Source organism: Sciurus carolinensis, chromosome 3 (assembly GCF_902686445.1).
Source record: "Sciurus carolinensis chromosome 3, mSciCar1.2, whole genome shotgun sequence".
Lineage (NCBI taxonomy): Eukaryota > Metazoa > Chordata > Mammalia > Rodentia > Sciuridae > Sciurus > Sciurus carolinensis.
In genome coordinates this window covers 77,597,281-77,614,263 of record NC_062215.1, presented here as the reverse complement: position 1 = coordinate 77,614,263, position 16,983 = coordinate 77,597,281, and the positions used below count along the sequence as shown (strand labels likewise).

General features: G+C 36.8%; 1 protein-coding gene across 21 annotated transcripts in view; it reads right to left on the bottom strand.

Moving 5' to 3' along the window:
• The window catches only part of Clasp1 (cytoplasmic linker associated protein 1), a 264,420-nt gene that overhangs the window by 104,969 nt on the left and 142,468 nt on the right, over positions 1–16,983 (bottom strand). For all 21 annotated transcript variants that reach the window (XM_047546119.1, XM_047546120.1, XM_047546121.1 and 18 more), the window contains exons 10-16: positions 11,249–11,401; positions 8,167–8,240; positions 6,618–6,710; positions 5,170–5,315; positions 4,145–4,280; positions 2,402–2,472; positions 1,249–1,308 (exon numbers count right to left, since the gene is read on the bottom strand). In XM_047546119.1, coding sequence (XP_047402075.1) covers positions 1,249–1,308; positions 2,402–2,472; positions 4,145–4,280; positions 5,170–5,315; positions 6,618–6,710; positions 8,167–8,240; positions 11,249–11,401 — 733 coding nt within the window. The remainder of the gene's footprint in view (positions 1–1,248; positions 1,309–2,401; positions 2,473–4,144; positions 4,281–5,169; positions 5,316–6,617; positions 6,711–8,166; positions 8,241–11,248; positions 11,402–16,983) is intronic.

The following is a 16,983-nucleotide window of genomic DNA, read 5'->3' as shown; positions in this document are numbered from 1 at the left end:
GATCTCCTGCCTCAATCTCCCAAATTGCTGGGATTACAGGCAAGCACCACCGTGCCTGGCTGTTTTTAGTTTTCTAAGAGATGGGGTCTGGGTAAGTTGCCTGAGATAAATTTAAACTTGAGATCCTTCTGCCCCAGCCTTCTGAGTAGCTGGGATTACAGGCATGCACCACTTTGCCTGGTTTAACAAGACAAGGGAAATGACTGGTGTGAAGAGTTTCAATAAGATCACACAAAAAAGACTAGTGGCTAACTTGATCAGCACTTCAAAGTCCTTGCCTCATTGCTTCAAAAAATATTTAGCAGTCACCTTCTAAGTGCAGGTTCTAAGCGCTAAGAGGAAATGAACACATTCCATCCTGCTCTTCTTCCCCACAGTGAATCCCTCATTCCACTTTGCATCTCCAAATTCTAAAAACATCAACCAATAAAAGAGGATATGATACCCATGAGATTAAAGAGCAAGTAAATATTTAAAAAGTGTGTGACTATCTTCTAGATTCTTCTAGAGGTTGTGTTTTCAGATGAAATTTCACCTCTGGGAGGTTTGACTTTGTTTCACCTCTGACCAGGTGAATCAGTGTGGAATGGAACTCCTACTACTTAAAATTCTACTGTTAATCAAATATTTACTATGCTACAAGTTCTTCTCAAACCATATGATACACCATTAAAAACTTGGGACACAACCTCATCATCTATTGTCTCCAAATGTAACAGAATAACAGGCACTCAAACTTGACAGGAATGAAGGAATCTCAAAATTAATAGAATCATACTTCATCAAGAATTCTGCCACAATCTTGCTTTTTTAAATTATGGTGGTATAAAGCCACTGTATACCAGCCTGAGTAAAGAGGGAACTGCTGAGAAATAGGGAGAGAAAAAACCCTTTCAAATGAGTGAAATTTATTACCTAAGAGTTACACACTGCCTAGAGAGCAGCTTAAACTTCACTGGAATTGACAGGTTTGTTATGCTGTGGAGCAGCCTCACTGAAGTATCCATCATGGCGTTATAGTGCTCATTTGCCCCCATCTCTGGGCACATGAATATTTCAATCAACAACATTCCTCAAAAGGTTCTCCAATATTATGCGTTTCACATATCAGTGGAAAGAACCATAGTCATGCAAACAAATGCTTGGATTCCTTCATTCCTTTGAGAAGGTGGGTTGGACCAATCTTTGTGGCATTCAATTTCAAGATTCAATCCAAAGGAAAAAGTTTCAAAGCAGGCAGATGCTCACCTTTCCAGTGAATGTGTCTGCCATTCTTGTAAAAGCAAATCTAAAAATTCAAAACAGCGCCTGAAAAGTGTTAAGAAATTTGGAACTCAGTTATATGTATATATATTAGTGAAAATCAAACAGCTTTTTTCTTAAGTGACCCATTAATACCTTTATTTTTTGTACCACGGATTGAATCCAGGGGTTCACTAATTTACATCCTCAGCACCCCTGCATTTTTTTTAATTTTAAGAAAGGATGTCCCTAAGTTGCAGCCTGGCCTTGAACTCTCAATCTCCTACCTCAGCCTCCTGAATCATTAAGATTGCTCAATATTACTTTTCACAGTAAGTTTCTTCTAATTTTTATGATTAGAAAAAGTAGAACATAAAGAAGAATCAGGACTAAAGGCCAAAGCATATGGAAGTGATGAGGCATTGATGGTGGCCACAGGAACTCAGGGACAGGACACAGACTTTCCCTGCAATCAGAAGGCTGAGCTTAGTTTCACGGCGACATTAGTGAAAGGGTCTAGCATCACCACTTGTTTTCATAATACCCTAAATAATACATTAATACAGAATGTACACATGTACAAAAGACAAACACAGGGAATTGGTCTTCCCATTAATTTTACAGAATGCTTTGGAAAAAAAACAAAGGAGAAAATACCCTGAAAAACTAAGTGCTCTCCAAAATTTCCTTTTAAGGTCCTAGGTAGTGCTTGAAATAGTTGGGATTTAGAATTCCAGAAATCACTATCAGAAGACGCAAAAAACACATTCCATCTCCTACCTGTGCTAATATGAAATTACTTTCAAAAAAAATTACTGCCACTGATATTTATATTGCCTTTACTCAGTGAATGGGGGAAACCAATATATAGACAGAGGAGATATCTCAGAAAAAGGGGTACAGGGGTCCTGGTCCTCTCCCTATCCTTCTGCTATCGTCTCCCAAATACACACTCAAACACACACACACAAATTAGAGGCTCTCCAAACTCATTTTCCAATATATTTGTATCTTGATCCTTTAACCCAAAGCAGTTATTGCAGTGATCTTAAATGGTATTAAACATTTCAAACATAAGATTTAACCATGGAAGGAGATTTGGAGTCAGTTTTGGTTCTTAAGTAATTTAAAGTAACAAAGAACACTTTAAAAAATTTACCTTCTAACTGCAACAGACTTAGAGGTACAGTTGCTTGTTATAACAGGTATTAGTCTAGGGATGTGTGTGTGCTGTGAAGAAAAATGGAAAAAACGGGTGAAAAAACTGAGGCAAACTTGTAAATACAAAAGCAGAACAAAACACAACTAAGAGAACGGCTTCCTTTCCAACCTATTTATAGCACATATATATTTTGATTGAAATGTCATTTAATTTAGAAAGAAAATAAAATTTCACTGGAATGTCAAAGGCCATCACAAAACTGACAGAGCCAAGAGCAAATAACATGATGATATATAAATCAGTCTAAAAACAATCACTGGCATGAGGTCTAAGTTATCTAAACAGCAGAGATCTGAGTAGGTTCAAAAGGAGTCTTCATACCAATATATTCTGAAACACTGTTTCAGCCTTCCCCCACCACTGCCACACCACTGGGCACTGAACCAGGGCATCTCACATGCTAAATAAGCACTCTACCATTAAGAAACACCTCACATTCCTAGTCCTTTTAAAAATAAAATTTTATTTGGCGATGGGGTCTTGCATATTGCTAAAGCTGCCTTGAACTTGTAAATCCTCCTGCCCCAGCCTTCCAACTAGCTGGGATTACAAGTGTGCGTCACCACACTCTGCCTATTCTGACACTATTTCAATGAAATGTACAATAATGACTTTGGGTTTAATATTTGATGTAGGCAGTACAAACAAGAAGAGTTAAGAACTAAAACTAATGCAAAGTAACCCACGGTAGTAAAGAACATTCTGAATACGGTTTAATCAGCATCATCAAGCCCAAAGGTTTCAAGAGTTGCCTCTGGGGAAAAAATGGAACTTGAAGATGGGAAGTAGGTAATGTCTAGCCATTAGAGAAATGCAAATCAAAACTACCTAAGATTTCAACTCACTCCAGACAGAATGGCAATTATCAAGAATACAAGCAATAATAAATGTTGGCAAGGATGTGAGTTCCTGGTGGGACTGCAAACTGGTGCAACATTATGGAAAGCAGTATGGAGATTCCTCAGAAAACTTGGAATGGAACCACCATTTGATCCAGCTATCCCACGCTTTGGTTTATACCCAAAGGACTTAAAATCAGCATACTAGTGATGCAGCCACATCTATGTTTACAGCAGTTCAATTCACAACAGCCCAACTATGGAACCAACCTGGATACCCTTCAACAGAAGAATGGATAAAGAAAATGTGGTATATATACACAAAGAAATGTTACTCAGCCTTAAAGAAGAATGAAATTATAGCATTTGATGCTAAATGGATGGAACTGGAGAATATCATGCTATGTGAAATAAGCTAATTCCAAAAAACCAAAGGCTGAATGTTTTCTCTGATATGCAGAAGTTAATTCACAATAAGGAGGGGGCCTAGGATAAAACAGAGGTACTTTCGATTAGGTAAAGGGGAGTGAAGGAAGGGGCGCGGGTATGGAGGTAGGAAGGAAAGTAGAGTAAATTGAACATTATTACCCTATACACATACATGATTACACAATCAGTATGATTCTACATCATGTACAAGCAGAAGAATGAGAAGTTAAATTCCACTTATGTATGATATATCAAAAAGCATTCTACTGTCATGTATAACTAATTAGAACAAATTTAAAAAGTACAAAAAATATATATAATCATCTAATGAGAAATTGTCCTTTACTATTTCTTAAAAATTATCAATATTAACCAACTACATATTTTACATCTAGCCTTATGATATACTTACCCGAATGATTAACCTAACAGCTACAACACCAGAAGTGGCCATAATTTTGGCACTGTTTGGAATTAAATTAAAGATAGTTGGCATAATGGCTTCAGCTCCATGGTCAAATTTATTTCCTAGAACCGATGACAGATGCCTGCAATAAGAAATGAACACCATATTATAGTTATATTTCTTATCAACAGTGAAGCATATAAATCTCTTAATACTTAAGGGCCTTCACTTAGAGCTACCTATGGATAAAGGACAAGGATCAAAGTAATATACTTTAAAAAATAATTCTAAAAGTACATATAGAGAACTTGGAAAATAGCCTTTAACCCAAGAGTTTTTCTTAATCATTTTCAACCAACTCTTTAAATACCAAAAAAGAAAAATTGATCATATGCCAACAAAATATAAATAAGAAAAACTCCCCTGCCCCTTTTATTTTTAACATAAAACATTTGTTTCAATATCTGTCTGCCCCCCAAAATTTAAACTACTATAATTCCTCTTGGCTATGGCTTTGATATTCTGACAGTTTCTTAACACAATTTGACAACAGGTTAGCTAGGATAAGGTGTTGCTACGGTACCTGTCTTTACTTTAACTTTGTAGCTATAGTGCTCTTTTACAAATAAACTTTCTGATAATCACCCTATATCCTGCCAGCAAAATAAATAAATAAAATAAATATCAACGAGATATTGAACATTATTACCCTATAATGTTCTGAGAAACAGAATTCTATAAAATTTCATTTTTTTCTATATTAATATTATTAATATAAATAATAGCTTCGAGTTTAAGATAGAGGCTTCAGAGATACCTCACTGAGTAAATTTTAAAATCGGTCACACTTTACATTATTGGGCAGAAAACACTGTAAAGCTTGAACAGAAGTGTTAACTGGTAAGGGTCTTGGAGATGAGTCAGAGGTTACGTTAAAGCAACCTAGCTGACGTGAGCAAGGAGCCATCTCTGAAGCTCTGTGATGAGCCTACTTTATGGTATGTGAGAATGGGGAGCATTGCAGTCCTTACCCCAATGTGATACAAGCCTCCCGCACTACCTGAGACCGCAGATCCTTAGCAGAGAGTTTAAAGGCTCCGTCCAAAAGACGCAGATGTTGAAAGAAGTTATCATACTCAGCAGCACCAGCCAAAAGTAAAGATCTAATCTTTTTTAGCTAATGAGATAGAGAAAAGTCAGGAACATACAAAACCTGTGTAAAACACATTTTAACACAAAATACACTTCAAAACAGAAGACTTCATAACAGTTCAAATGATACAGAAATAATTTTTCCAAGAGAATTCAGTCAGTTAAATATTGCCTCGTACATTGAACAAATCTACATATTACAATTAAGACCAAATAATTTTTAAAAAGTACTATGTGACAAATATAATTAATATCTTTAATTTCTGCAAAATAGGCTTTCTTTTTTGGTGCCGAAAAATGAACCCAGGGATGCTTTATCACTGAGCTACATCTCCAATCCTTTTCTTTTTTTTTTTTTTTTATTGAGAGAGGGTCTTACTCAGTTGCCCAGGCTGGCCTCGAACTTGCAATATTCTTGCCTAAGGCTCCTGAGTTGCTCCTGAGTTATAGGCATGTGCCACTGCAACCATCTACAAAGTGTGTTTGGGAAAATATCTTAGTATATTTTACAGATTCTTATGATACTAATGATAACTAAAAATAATCTTGGCTTATAAAAAGCCCCTCTGAAATTTACTATCTCCTACTGTCATTTATTTAATTAATCAAAAAAAGAAGCACGGGGGGGGGGGGGTGCTGGGGGTGTAGGTCAGTGGTAGAGCACTTGCCTAGCACATGCAAGGGCCTGGGATCAATTCCCAGTACAGAAAAGAAAACAAGAAAAAAAAAAAAAAAAAAAAAGGTAAAAGAAAAAGAGAGAAGCGTTCCTAGGGTATTTTTATATTATCCTCCACTGCGTAACTGGCTGGCCTGAATGTGAAACAGAATACAATAGCAATTTTGCCACCTCTTGCCTCTCCAGCTAAGCAGTGTACAACAGTTTTGCTCAGCTAAGATATGTCCTCACTTCAATGTTCAGCCACATACTTTTCATGAATCTACTTTTTTAAACAAAGGAGGTACAACTTTCTAGCATATCACATGAAGAAAGAAAAGAATACTGAGGGTCATATACTGAAAATGTCACTAAAAAGCCACTTTACTGGAAAACAAGCACAGAATTAAATGTTTACTAAGGCAGAAGTGGAGGCAGTAGCCAACATTCCACAGGCAGGTCTGTGTTTAAAAAAACAACAGATACATAATGGTGTAAGTTGGTGTGTTTTAAAAATAGAAGTATAAGTGAAGTACTCTATTAAAAAGGTCAAGTGCAAATATGGTATTCATATTTAAAATTCACTACAGCTCTCCTCCAAACTCATATCAAATATTTAAGATACTGAAATGAGTCTAAAGAAAATGTAACCACAAGAAGTCAATGGCTTACAGCATTTACTCTCTGCTCCCAATCATGTTTGTCATCAGATAATATTTCCCTAATTTTGTTTATGGATTCCTCAAGGTCTCGGCTGGAATAAATCTGCAAGCAAAAGTATTTTACAATTAACACAAGACAAATTTACACAATAGAGATTATTTCTTAATTATATGAAGTCACAAGCATGTAGCAAGTAGAGTAAAAAGAAATTATTTCACTTTTAAGAAGTATCTATGAGAAAGTGTCTAGGCAGGATTGTCTTAGAATGAGCCTTTTTCCCATTGTGAATGTGTACTGACTTCTGCTGTCATGTGTCAATGAACTTGACTCAAACACTCCTTTATTACAAATGTAACAGAGGATCACATATACAAAAGAGAAAGAAGCCTACAAGGGAAACAGTCAGTGATGCATGAGTCACTTATTACTCATGGTATTACTTAAAACATCACACTATACCTGTAATTTTAAACACTTTCAAATCTACTTCCTCATTTATCCCAACCCTACTGTAAGACAGGTAGGGTACCCTTCAACCAAAAATGCTGGCAAGATCATAACAGACAGTGTTATAGGAATCCAGAGCACACTCAGTGTAGGCTGAGAAAGCATTATCAGCTTCAGTCAGCAACGGGAGATACTGAAGCACAACTGAAGTTCAAAATGTGTGACTGTATCGAAACCTTACAAATAATCTTTAATACATCTGTTAGGTAATTAAGTGAAGTATCAAAGATGGTATAAATTAGGCTTTTATTAAATCATTCTCAATAGTTGTTCAGATTCCTCAAATTTATATTTTTCTACAATAATTCCCCAAATAAACATGCTTATTTATTATTTCATTTAATAATCTTTTTTTTTTTTAATATTTTAATGTGACCTCACCAACAAACCAAACACTAAAACAACCAACTTCTTTCCTATTTTTACTGAAAGATCATTTTGGGCCTTGATTTGCTCTTCATTTCACTCATTCAAAAAGCTCCAACATTTTCTAATCTGTACTTCAGATCTCCTGTAGCCCCATAGCTGAGATGAACAAACCCAGTAAAGAATTCTGCATACTGAAGTACTATGGTTTGGATTATTGCTGATTGGCCCATGTCTTAAAGGTCTGGTCCCCAGGGTGGTCCCACTGGGAAGTGTTGGAAGCTTTGGGAGGTGGGGCCTACAGAAAGGGCCTTGGATCTCTGAGTGGGTACACTCTGAAGGATCTAAGAGAGTTATTATAAAAGCCGCAGTCTGGCTCTACCCAATCCTCTCTGCTCCTGGGTTGACATGTAATCACTTGCCTGCTCTTGCTATTTCCATCCATCATGCACCATGAAGTAATACAGTCAAGGGGTGGCCCTCTCTGAATCTGAGCTACACTCTTTGGAGTTTGAACCTCTAAGATAGTGATCTAAATAAATGTTTTCTCTTTACACAAAGAGAAAGTTGCCACAGGAATTTTGTTGTAGTAACATAAAGTTGACTAATATAGGCATAATTGAAAAGTGAAATTTGAAGAATATTTCTATCCTGTTTTTAATGCTACCCTAATATCCTTACTCACCTGCACTACAGGTACATCATCAAATGCTTTAATAAAATCCTCTTCATCAACAGCACCAGCACCTTCTTTTGCAGCTATATTTAAAAATAGAAACAGTGTACAACAAACAATGTGTAAAATATACATTGGAGAAGGCTGAAATACACACAACTAAAATTACATTTTTGAAGATTCAGAATGATAAAAGAATTTAGAAAGATGAAGTACAGAAATCTTATAATACTATGTACATTCGTTTAAGGTTTACTTAGACTAAGCAGGGAAAGTTGGGGTTTTAAAGTTTAGATAATACATATTATATTAATAAGGATTCCTAATAAACAGATATAACGGAAAATTCAATTCTTTAAGGAAAAATTTTATTATTATTATTACTATTATTATTATTATTATCGGAAATCTAGCATGATAAATTTGTGGAATATTCAAATAACACTGAAAGAACTGCAGTGTCATTCCAAGTTTAGATTAATCTCAAAATATTCCCATTTTCATAAACTTGTGATAACTATGCCAATTTATTTTAGCATCAGTTCCAAGTTTCCCCTTAGAAGTTGTTCTAAGATGCTTTGTGTACTTAAAAGTTAATTGTTATCTTCAGGAGAAAGTTCTATCTTTCTGCTAATATGAACTTCACATATGAAAATCAGGTTATACTTTTATCAGTCTGCTTTTTTGTAATAATTATTTTTAAGCTGGAGTCTAAAGTCATCTTTGAAACCCTAACTAATGATTTACACTGATTAGCCTGACTGCTCTTCTAAGAGCTTACCAAAGATGCATCTGGCCTTTGGGGTCCTGATAGACCTCCTAGGCAGAAAACGACTTTAAAGATAATTACAGGCAGTAAATTTGTATCATCACTCTCAAAGAAGATTACTCACAATGCACTGACAAACTCACTACAAATGGACAGAAGCCACACCTCGTGATGTGGTGCTCTGTGTGCTTATTTCTGTTCTAGAGCAAGGATTGGGGCCCACTGAGCAAATAGGTCCAGAGTGCCTCCCCTGCAACAGGCACAGTGCCATGTGCCCGGACGGGAAGAGGACTCAAAGACCAGTGCTGGTCTCTGAGTCCAAAGAATCTGAGAAGCAGAAGCCTAACCGGAAAGTCACGACTATGGGATTAAACAAAATGAAGAATGGGCGAGAGTGGGGCGATGGGGAATGTAGGCCTGCTGTCTCTGCATAATTCACCCAGCAGAAACTTCTAGAAGGGGTACAAGTAAGAGGAGGAAAGAAAAACAGGATTCTGATCATGCAGAAATTTTCTGAACTTTCTTTATTCAACTGATATTACCCAAGAAAAAAAGATTTGAAAGACGATTCAGCTATTAAAAGGAATAAAATTCTAATACCTGCTACAGTGTAGGTGAAACATTAAAGATGTTCCCTTTAAAATATTTAATTTTATGGTAAGTGAATTTAAGCTCATTAACAAAAAATTAATTAAAAAAATACAGTTCCCAAATTAAAAGGAACTAGGAATAACAACCTAAGAAACAAAGCAATGCTTGCCCTGATGTCCCTGCTTTGAATTTCACTTTCTGCTGGCAGGACAGTTCTAGAAGGCACACACAGACTGGGAGTGGGAGCAGAGTGGGCCATGCTAACCTAGTCAACATAACCACATTCCAGGGCCAGTTCTGAGTCCAGGAGAGGCCATCCAGAGAGCATTCTAATGCTAATGCTTCCTTCAGCTTTTACTTAGCCCATTCAGTTCTGGGTAGTTTTTGGCTTGTGGGATTCCTCCCCTCCACCACCACTATAGCTCAAAAGTCCAATGCCAAGAGTGGAAATGGTGCGCTCAGTGGTACATGTGTGTAACTCAGTGACTAAGGAGGCTGAGGCAGGAGGTTCAGAAGTTCCAGGTCATCCTGATAAACTTAGCAAGACCCTGTCTCAAAATAAAATATACAAAGGTCTAGAGTCTTGCTCAGTGGTTAGAGAGCCCATGGATTCAATCCCAGAACCACAAGGAAAAAAAAAAATTGCATAGTTCTAAAAGCGGTGGCTTCACAAATTTTTAGAGGTGAAAACGAGGAAATCCACATGTAAATCTAAAATTTGACAGTGTAATGGTAGTTGAGTACAACAGGTCAGACAGTTTAGGGAGGATGAGCAAGAAGGGATTTACGGAAGAAATCTTTGTAAATCAACTTTCAGAGCTTGAAAGACCTAATCTACCATTTACTTAATTCAATATCTATGCTGGTGCTGCAAGACAAAGGTAAAATCTAACCTCTGGATATTCTCAATCTTGATAAACAGAAATTGGCTAAAAAGACACATGTCACTTTTAGGCAAGACTGGTTCCAGAGATCAAATAATGCCTCGGGTATGCTCACCTCCATACTGACTTTGTCCTCCCTTAACAGTGGTTCCACTTTATGCTTTGAATATAGCCCTTGCTGCTCTGCCACTGTAACTCATTTTTAAAATGAACTTTTCTTTCTCTTTCTCTCTCCCAGCTTCTCCTTAATCTCTTCCCCTCCCTAATTTCAGGGAAACAGAACTACCTTTCTTCCCTACCTTAGGCAGATTTATCTGTCCTTGAGTACACATCCACCATAAGAATTAAGTAATTCAGACATTGGGGATGGTACCAGAAGATTTCAGAAATCACTATCTACCAAATTAACAAGTGAACTGCAACTCCATCAGAGAACACGTGGAATGTAGCCTTTGAATCACCTCTTTAAAAGTCCCCTGTTCCTGACGGGCAGAATCACAGCCTTTGGGACAGGAGTCCCCTGTGTTTCTCCTTTGCTAGTAACCAATAAACCTTCTTTTTCCTTTTTCTCAAAATCATGTCCTCATTATTGAATTGGCATTGGGGACAAGGACAAGTTTTCAGCAACACTCCTATAGGCTCTGTTTCACCAGAGTGTATCAAAGATCCACACATCATATAAAATTCACATCCTACCAGTTTATCAGCATCAACAGCACAGTGCTAATTCAATTGAAGTTAGAAAGCAGTAATGTGCTATTCTCAGGATCTAGTTCACTTCTGAGGGACTCTGCAGGCAAGTACCATGCACAGCTGGCCCCAAAACACTACATGGGTTTAGTCTTACCTGAAGACTTGGATCCAAGAGTGGATGACCCAAGCCGGCGGGTGGTCCCCATTCCAACGTTTCTCCGTGAGCTTGGAGGAGCCTTGGATGATGTAGAACTAGCAGAGGAAGGTCTATTACCATCCACAGAATCTTCATCATCAAAATTTTTATCTGAACAGCAAGCACAGAATTCAATGTTTTAAAAAAGAGAACACTTGGGTTGGTTTTGTGGCTCAGTGGAAGAGCGCTTGCCTGGCATGTGTGAGGCACTGGGTTCGATTCTCAACACCACATATGAATAAATGAATAAAATAAAGGTCTGTCAACATCTGAAAGAAATATTAAAAAAAAAAAAAGAGAGAGAGAGAACACACAGAATAACCACCAGCCTTAAAGATGAACAGGTTTGCCTGCTCCTTTGGAAATGGAGGTTTCTGCCCAGGATCTGAAAAGGCCTGGGCAAGTCCAGACTGCAGCTGCAAATGTCATGTCTGCCTTCCCATATCTAGAATGCACCCCCCCGCCCAGTCCCAGTTTGGAAAATACTTCTGACTGTTCTTTATGCATTTTAAAATAAGTTGAGACTATGTATCATTTAGGAATACTGGTAATTTCAAACATGTCAATTTTTCCTTTGTGACAAAATACTTTTCACAGAACAATCTTAATGGTTGTAAGGGGCTTTGTAAATGGAAATGGTCATACTGAAACAAACACTTAGACATTTGGAGTGTTTCTAATATCTTACCATTAGAAATAATACCATAATAAATACCTTTCTACATGTATTTTTTGTTTGACTTTCAAAAAATTTTAAGAAAAAAACCCCTAGAAGCAATATCATAACAGTGGTCCACTTTATGCTTTGAACATAGCTCTTGCTGCTCTGCTATTGAGACTTATTTTTAAAACAGATATGTTTCTTTCTCTTCCTCCCCCTTTTTCCTCCCTAATCTCTCCCCATCTTTAATCTCAGGAGGAGAGGATTACCTTTCTTCCCTATCCTAGGCAGAGTTAACTGTCCTTTGAATACACACCCACCACAGAAATGAAGTAATTCATGAAGAATTTGGGGATGGCACTAGAAGATCTCAGAAATGATCATCTCCCATATTAACAAGTGAATTACAACTCCTACAGAGAACACATGGAATGTAGCCTTTGAACCACCTCTTAAAAGTTCCCTGTTCCAATTGATGGACAGAATCAAAGTCTCTGGAATGGGAATCCCCTGGCTTCTCTTTTGCTAGCAAAGCAATAAACCTTCTTTTTCTTTTTTCTCAAACCATGTCCTCGTTACTGGATTCGCATCAGGGACAAAGACCAAGCTTTTGGCAGAAATACTACTGGGTCAAAGAGCATAAAAGTCTTTAATGTATATTGCCAAATTTGTCTTCAGATAGATCATATAAATATGTTCATTTTCCTGGAAGGTCAAGGAAGTGTCCATCCAGTCACATCCTTGCCAACACTAAATACTATCATTTTAGAACTTCGACCAACTGAATAGGCAAAAGAAAAAGAAAAAAAAAGCCCGTTCTGTGTTACATTTCTCTATCAGTGAAGTTACATTTTTGGATAAATACTTTTAAATTTTATAAGCAGCAGAGGATCCAACCAGTATTCCTCAAGCTGCATTTAAAATGAAAAAGAAGAAAAAATTGAGGGGGGGGTTCTTAAAAATCAACGTGTATAAATGACATTTTAATGACGGAGAAGAAAAGCTAGCACGGTGCCTATGTACCAAGTCCCCAAGAACTTACACAGCAATTGTGAGTCATTCAGGAGGCTAAACAAAATTGGATTAAAAAACAAAACAAAAAAAAAAAAAACTAAGAACGTTACCAATAAATCCGGAGTAAATGATTGTTAACAACAACAACAGATAAAAATAGAATCCTTTTCTTGCTATTTTAGCCAAACTATCAACAACCAACACTGTGTTTACTCATGAGCCCTATGCTCCTTAAAACTCATCAACAATGCACTTCAAATTACTAGTTTATTCAACATGAGGGTAGGGGAGACAGGTCCTTACAAAGTCATATGCTTATATAAATCACCTCCTTTCTCTGAGACTTTACATTTCCCAGATCTCCTCTCATCATGCTAAACTGTTTCAACATGGTTCTTTCAATTCATACATCAATTTCTTACTGGCTCACACATACGAGTTCTATTAAAATAGACTTCCGTGCAGATTCAGAAACTGCAAAGCACATTCATAAGTCCCTTCCCAAGAGGAAAATTTATACCTAATGTAAAGGATAAGTACAAAGCAAAGGAGAGGTCACCAGCTGAGCACTGCCAGCATTAGCAGTGACAAGGACTGATGGAAACCTATCTGTTCTCCTGGGAGCTCCAAGAGTGCCTGAACCTCTGTCATTATGCAAATACATTGAAGAATTGCATTCTTTTTCTGCTTACAATAGGAACAGTTTCAGTCTGTGGGAAAGATTTAAAAATCAATGGAGGAGATGAGGACACTGCTATATTTCACTCCAAAATTCATGTAAATTATGTTTGGTCTAGTCTTCTAACACATGCAGGCATAATATTTAGAACTGTATTCAATTACTAAAAATAATCTTCAATGAACCAGTTTTAATGGAATCCATGGGATTTCTGCATACAATAATGATGGACCAGCAAGGATCAGACTTTACCTTTTCTTAAAAACCAGCCAGAATATATAAAACAACAATTTCAGATACTGGATAATAGGCAGTGAGAACTATGATCCTCAGAACAGAAAGCAACAAGGTGTATGATCAACTTATGATTGTAATTCTGCCTGAAGAAAATTTCCAGGTCACCACATACAGTAAAAGTGGACCCAAATTGCTAGCCTTGCCAAGGTTGAGAAAATGAAAAACATAGGTAGCTAGGTAAAACAGAGAGAGAGAGAGAGAGAGAGAGAGAGTAAAAAAGAGCCTACATAGAAAAAGAGCCTCAGAAACATAAGTTCTATACTGCACTTGCACATGCCAGAAATAACCAGTAAAGCGTAAACTGAACAATTCCCAAAGCTTACATAAAGTATGGATACGTTCAAGCTCCAACAGCTGGAATGGAATGTTTTCAGTGACTTATCCAGGGTATTCAATACAGATACTCCCCGCCCCCAACAGAGAATCAGGTCTTATATTGGAGTTAAACTATTATTTTGGCAGTAAGGGATACACTAAACCTGCCCTATGAGAGCTTAAAAACAGGCCTCAAGGGGATTAGAAAGGTCTACAAGTAAACTTAACTGTTTTGAGCATCATATTCCTTCAAGGAATACAACAAAATTCAGACACTCAACAATGTAAAATTCACAACATAAAACATCTAATCAAAAATTCCTAAACATGGACAAGAGGCATGAAAATGTGGTCCATAATCTGGGCAAGGGGGATCAGAAAATAGTAACCAACTAAAAAATGACAGATAAAAACATTCATATTGCTCCTATAAGTATGCTCCATATTAAAGGCACACTGACACAGTAAGAGAAAAGGAAATTTTGAAAAGGATGAAATGAATTTTAAGATTTTAAAGAAAATATCTGAAATAAAAATTTAATTAAATGTGAAAAAAGTCACAGAAGTTAAATGCATAGAAACAGAATTTAGATGAAAAAAATGAAAGGAATAAAGTCTCAGAGGCCTGAAGGATATCAAGCAGCCTAATGCAGATGAAACTGTACTCACAGTAAGATGGGGGGATGGGTTATTGGGCAGGGCAGGAAAAGATAGTAAGAACTGATAGTACTGGGCGGGCGCACTGGCGCCCACCTGTAACCAGCAGCTCAGGAGGCTGAGGAAGGAGGATTGCAAGTTCAAAGTCAGCCTCAGCAATTTAGCAAGGCCCCAAGCAACTCAGTGAGATCCTGTCTCTAAATAAAATATAAAAAGGGGCTGGGGATGTGGTTCAGTGGTTGAGTGCCCCTTAGTACAATCCCCAGTATCAAAAATAAGTAAATAAATAAAAAAGGAGAGAGACAGAGAGAGAAATGATAGCCAGCCAGGTATGGTGGTGCACACCTGTAATCTTAGCCACTCAGAAGGTTGAAGCAAAAGGATCACAAGTTGAAGCTCAGTCTATACAACTCAGGGAGATCTTGTCTCAAATTAAAAATAAGAAAACAGGACTGGAGCTGTAGCTCAGTGATGGAACACGTCTTGGTTCAATCCCCAATATTGCAAAAGAAATTGAAAGAAAAGAAATGATGGCCAAAACTTTTCCAAATTTGTGGTAAACTAGCCAAATAAAAACCCCAAACAAAACACTTATAAAGAAAAGCACATGAAGGTACTTCACCATCAAATTGCTTAAAACAAGTGAAAAGCAGTTCAGAGGGGGGAAAAAGACGCATTACATTTAGAATGACAAACAAGAATGACAATAGACTCCATCAGAAACCCTTCACACCAGAAGACAATGAAATGACATGGGAAATAGTGAAAGAAAATTATTGGCCTAGAATTCTGTAACCTGTAAAAAATATTTTAAGAATAAAGGCAAAATCAAACAAATAAGAATTTGCCACCACCAGACTTATACTTCAAGAAATGTTACAGGAATAGTTTCAGTCAAAAGGAAACAGATACTAGTTGGAAACTTGGATTTACATAAAGAAATGAAGAACACTAGAGATGGTAAATTTGTGGATAAATATGACTTTCTCCTTAATTATACTTTATTTATTTATATATTTTCATTTTTATATTTCTATAAAAAATAATTGAAAGCTTCAAGCAAAAATAAAATACCCGATGTTTATTTTTCCATATTTTTAGAGTCTCCTGTTCCAGGCAGATAAGTTGGTGGCCAGAGAAATGACAATGATGATATATATTGCTATGAATAGATGTTACACACACACAAAAAAAAAAACTACAGGGGAGCTAAGGTGTGAAGAAAGGGAAGCAATTTTAAGTTAATCATCCTTGCCCAGGACTGAAGATGCCACACTAATCAAACTGCACTAAGAAGGCTCAGCTCTCATGGCAACACCTCAAGGAAACGCCTTCAAGGCATCGTTGGCAAGGTTTTTAAAACAGAGGTCTAAGAGTCCTACTTGGTCTTTTTACTTACCCTTTGGGAATGAATCTAACAAGCTCACTTATCTGATTCCTAAACAGATTAGAAACAACTAATTATAGGAATAACGAAAGGGGGGATGAAGGAGTTAAGCAAAGTGATGTTAATATGAAGTGACAGTTGAAAGTCTGGTAGTTAAACAGAAGCTATGAAACACAAGCATATATACAGAAAAACCTCTGAACCCAAACTGCTTAAAATGCACTGACATTATAGGGATCAAATGACTTCTATCTAAGTGAACAGCTCAAAAGCAAGTATTCATAGTAACCACTCTGTATCAGCATCAAAAGATTCAATTATTTTTCATGTGATCTATACACAAATGAAGGTAGTAGTTCCTAGTTCCCGCCTATATTGGAAATTCAGGGAAACTTTCCTGATTAATAACTGGGCATGTTGCTTTAAATTTAGAGGTACTTCACCTAGAAAAATGTTTGGAGAATAAAAACCAAATTTGAAAACTTAACTAATGGACTGTTTAAAAATAAGTTTAGCCTATGTTTCCCAGCTTTTTGGACACCCAGAAATTAAATCAAAATAAGATGGAAGCTGGGCTCTAAGAAAGGTACCTAATTTCAGTTCACTGGGAAATTTTCCTATGTAGAATGGCTCATTCTTTAATTGGGCAATAAGCTGCATCCACAACTGGAAGCGTTGAAGAG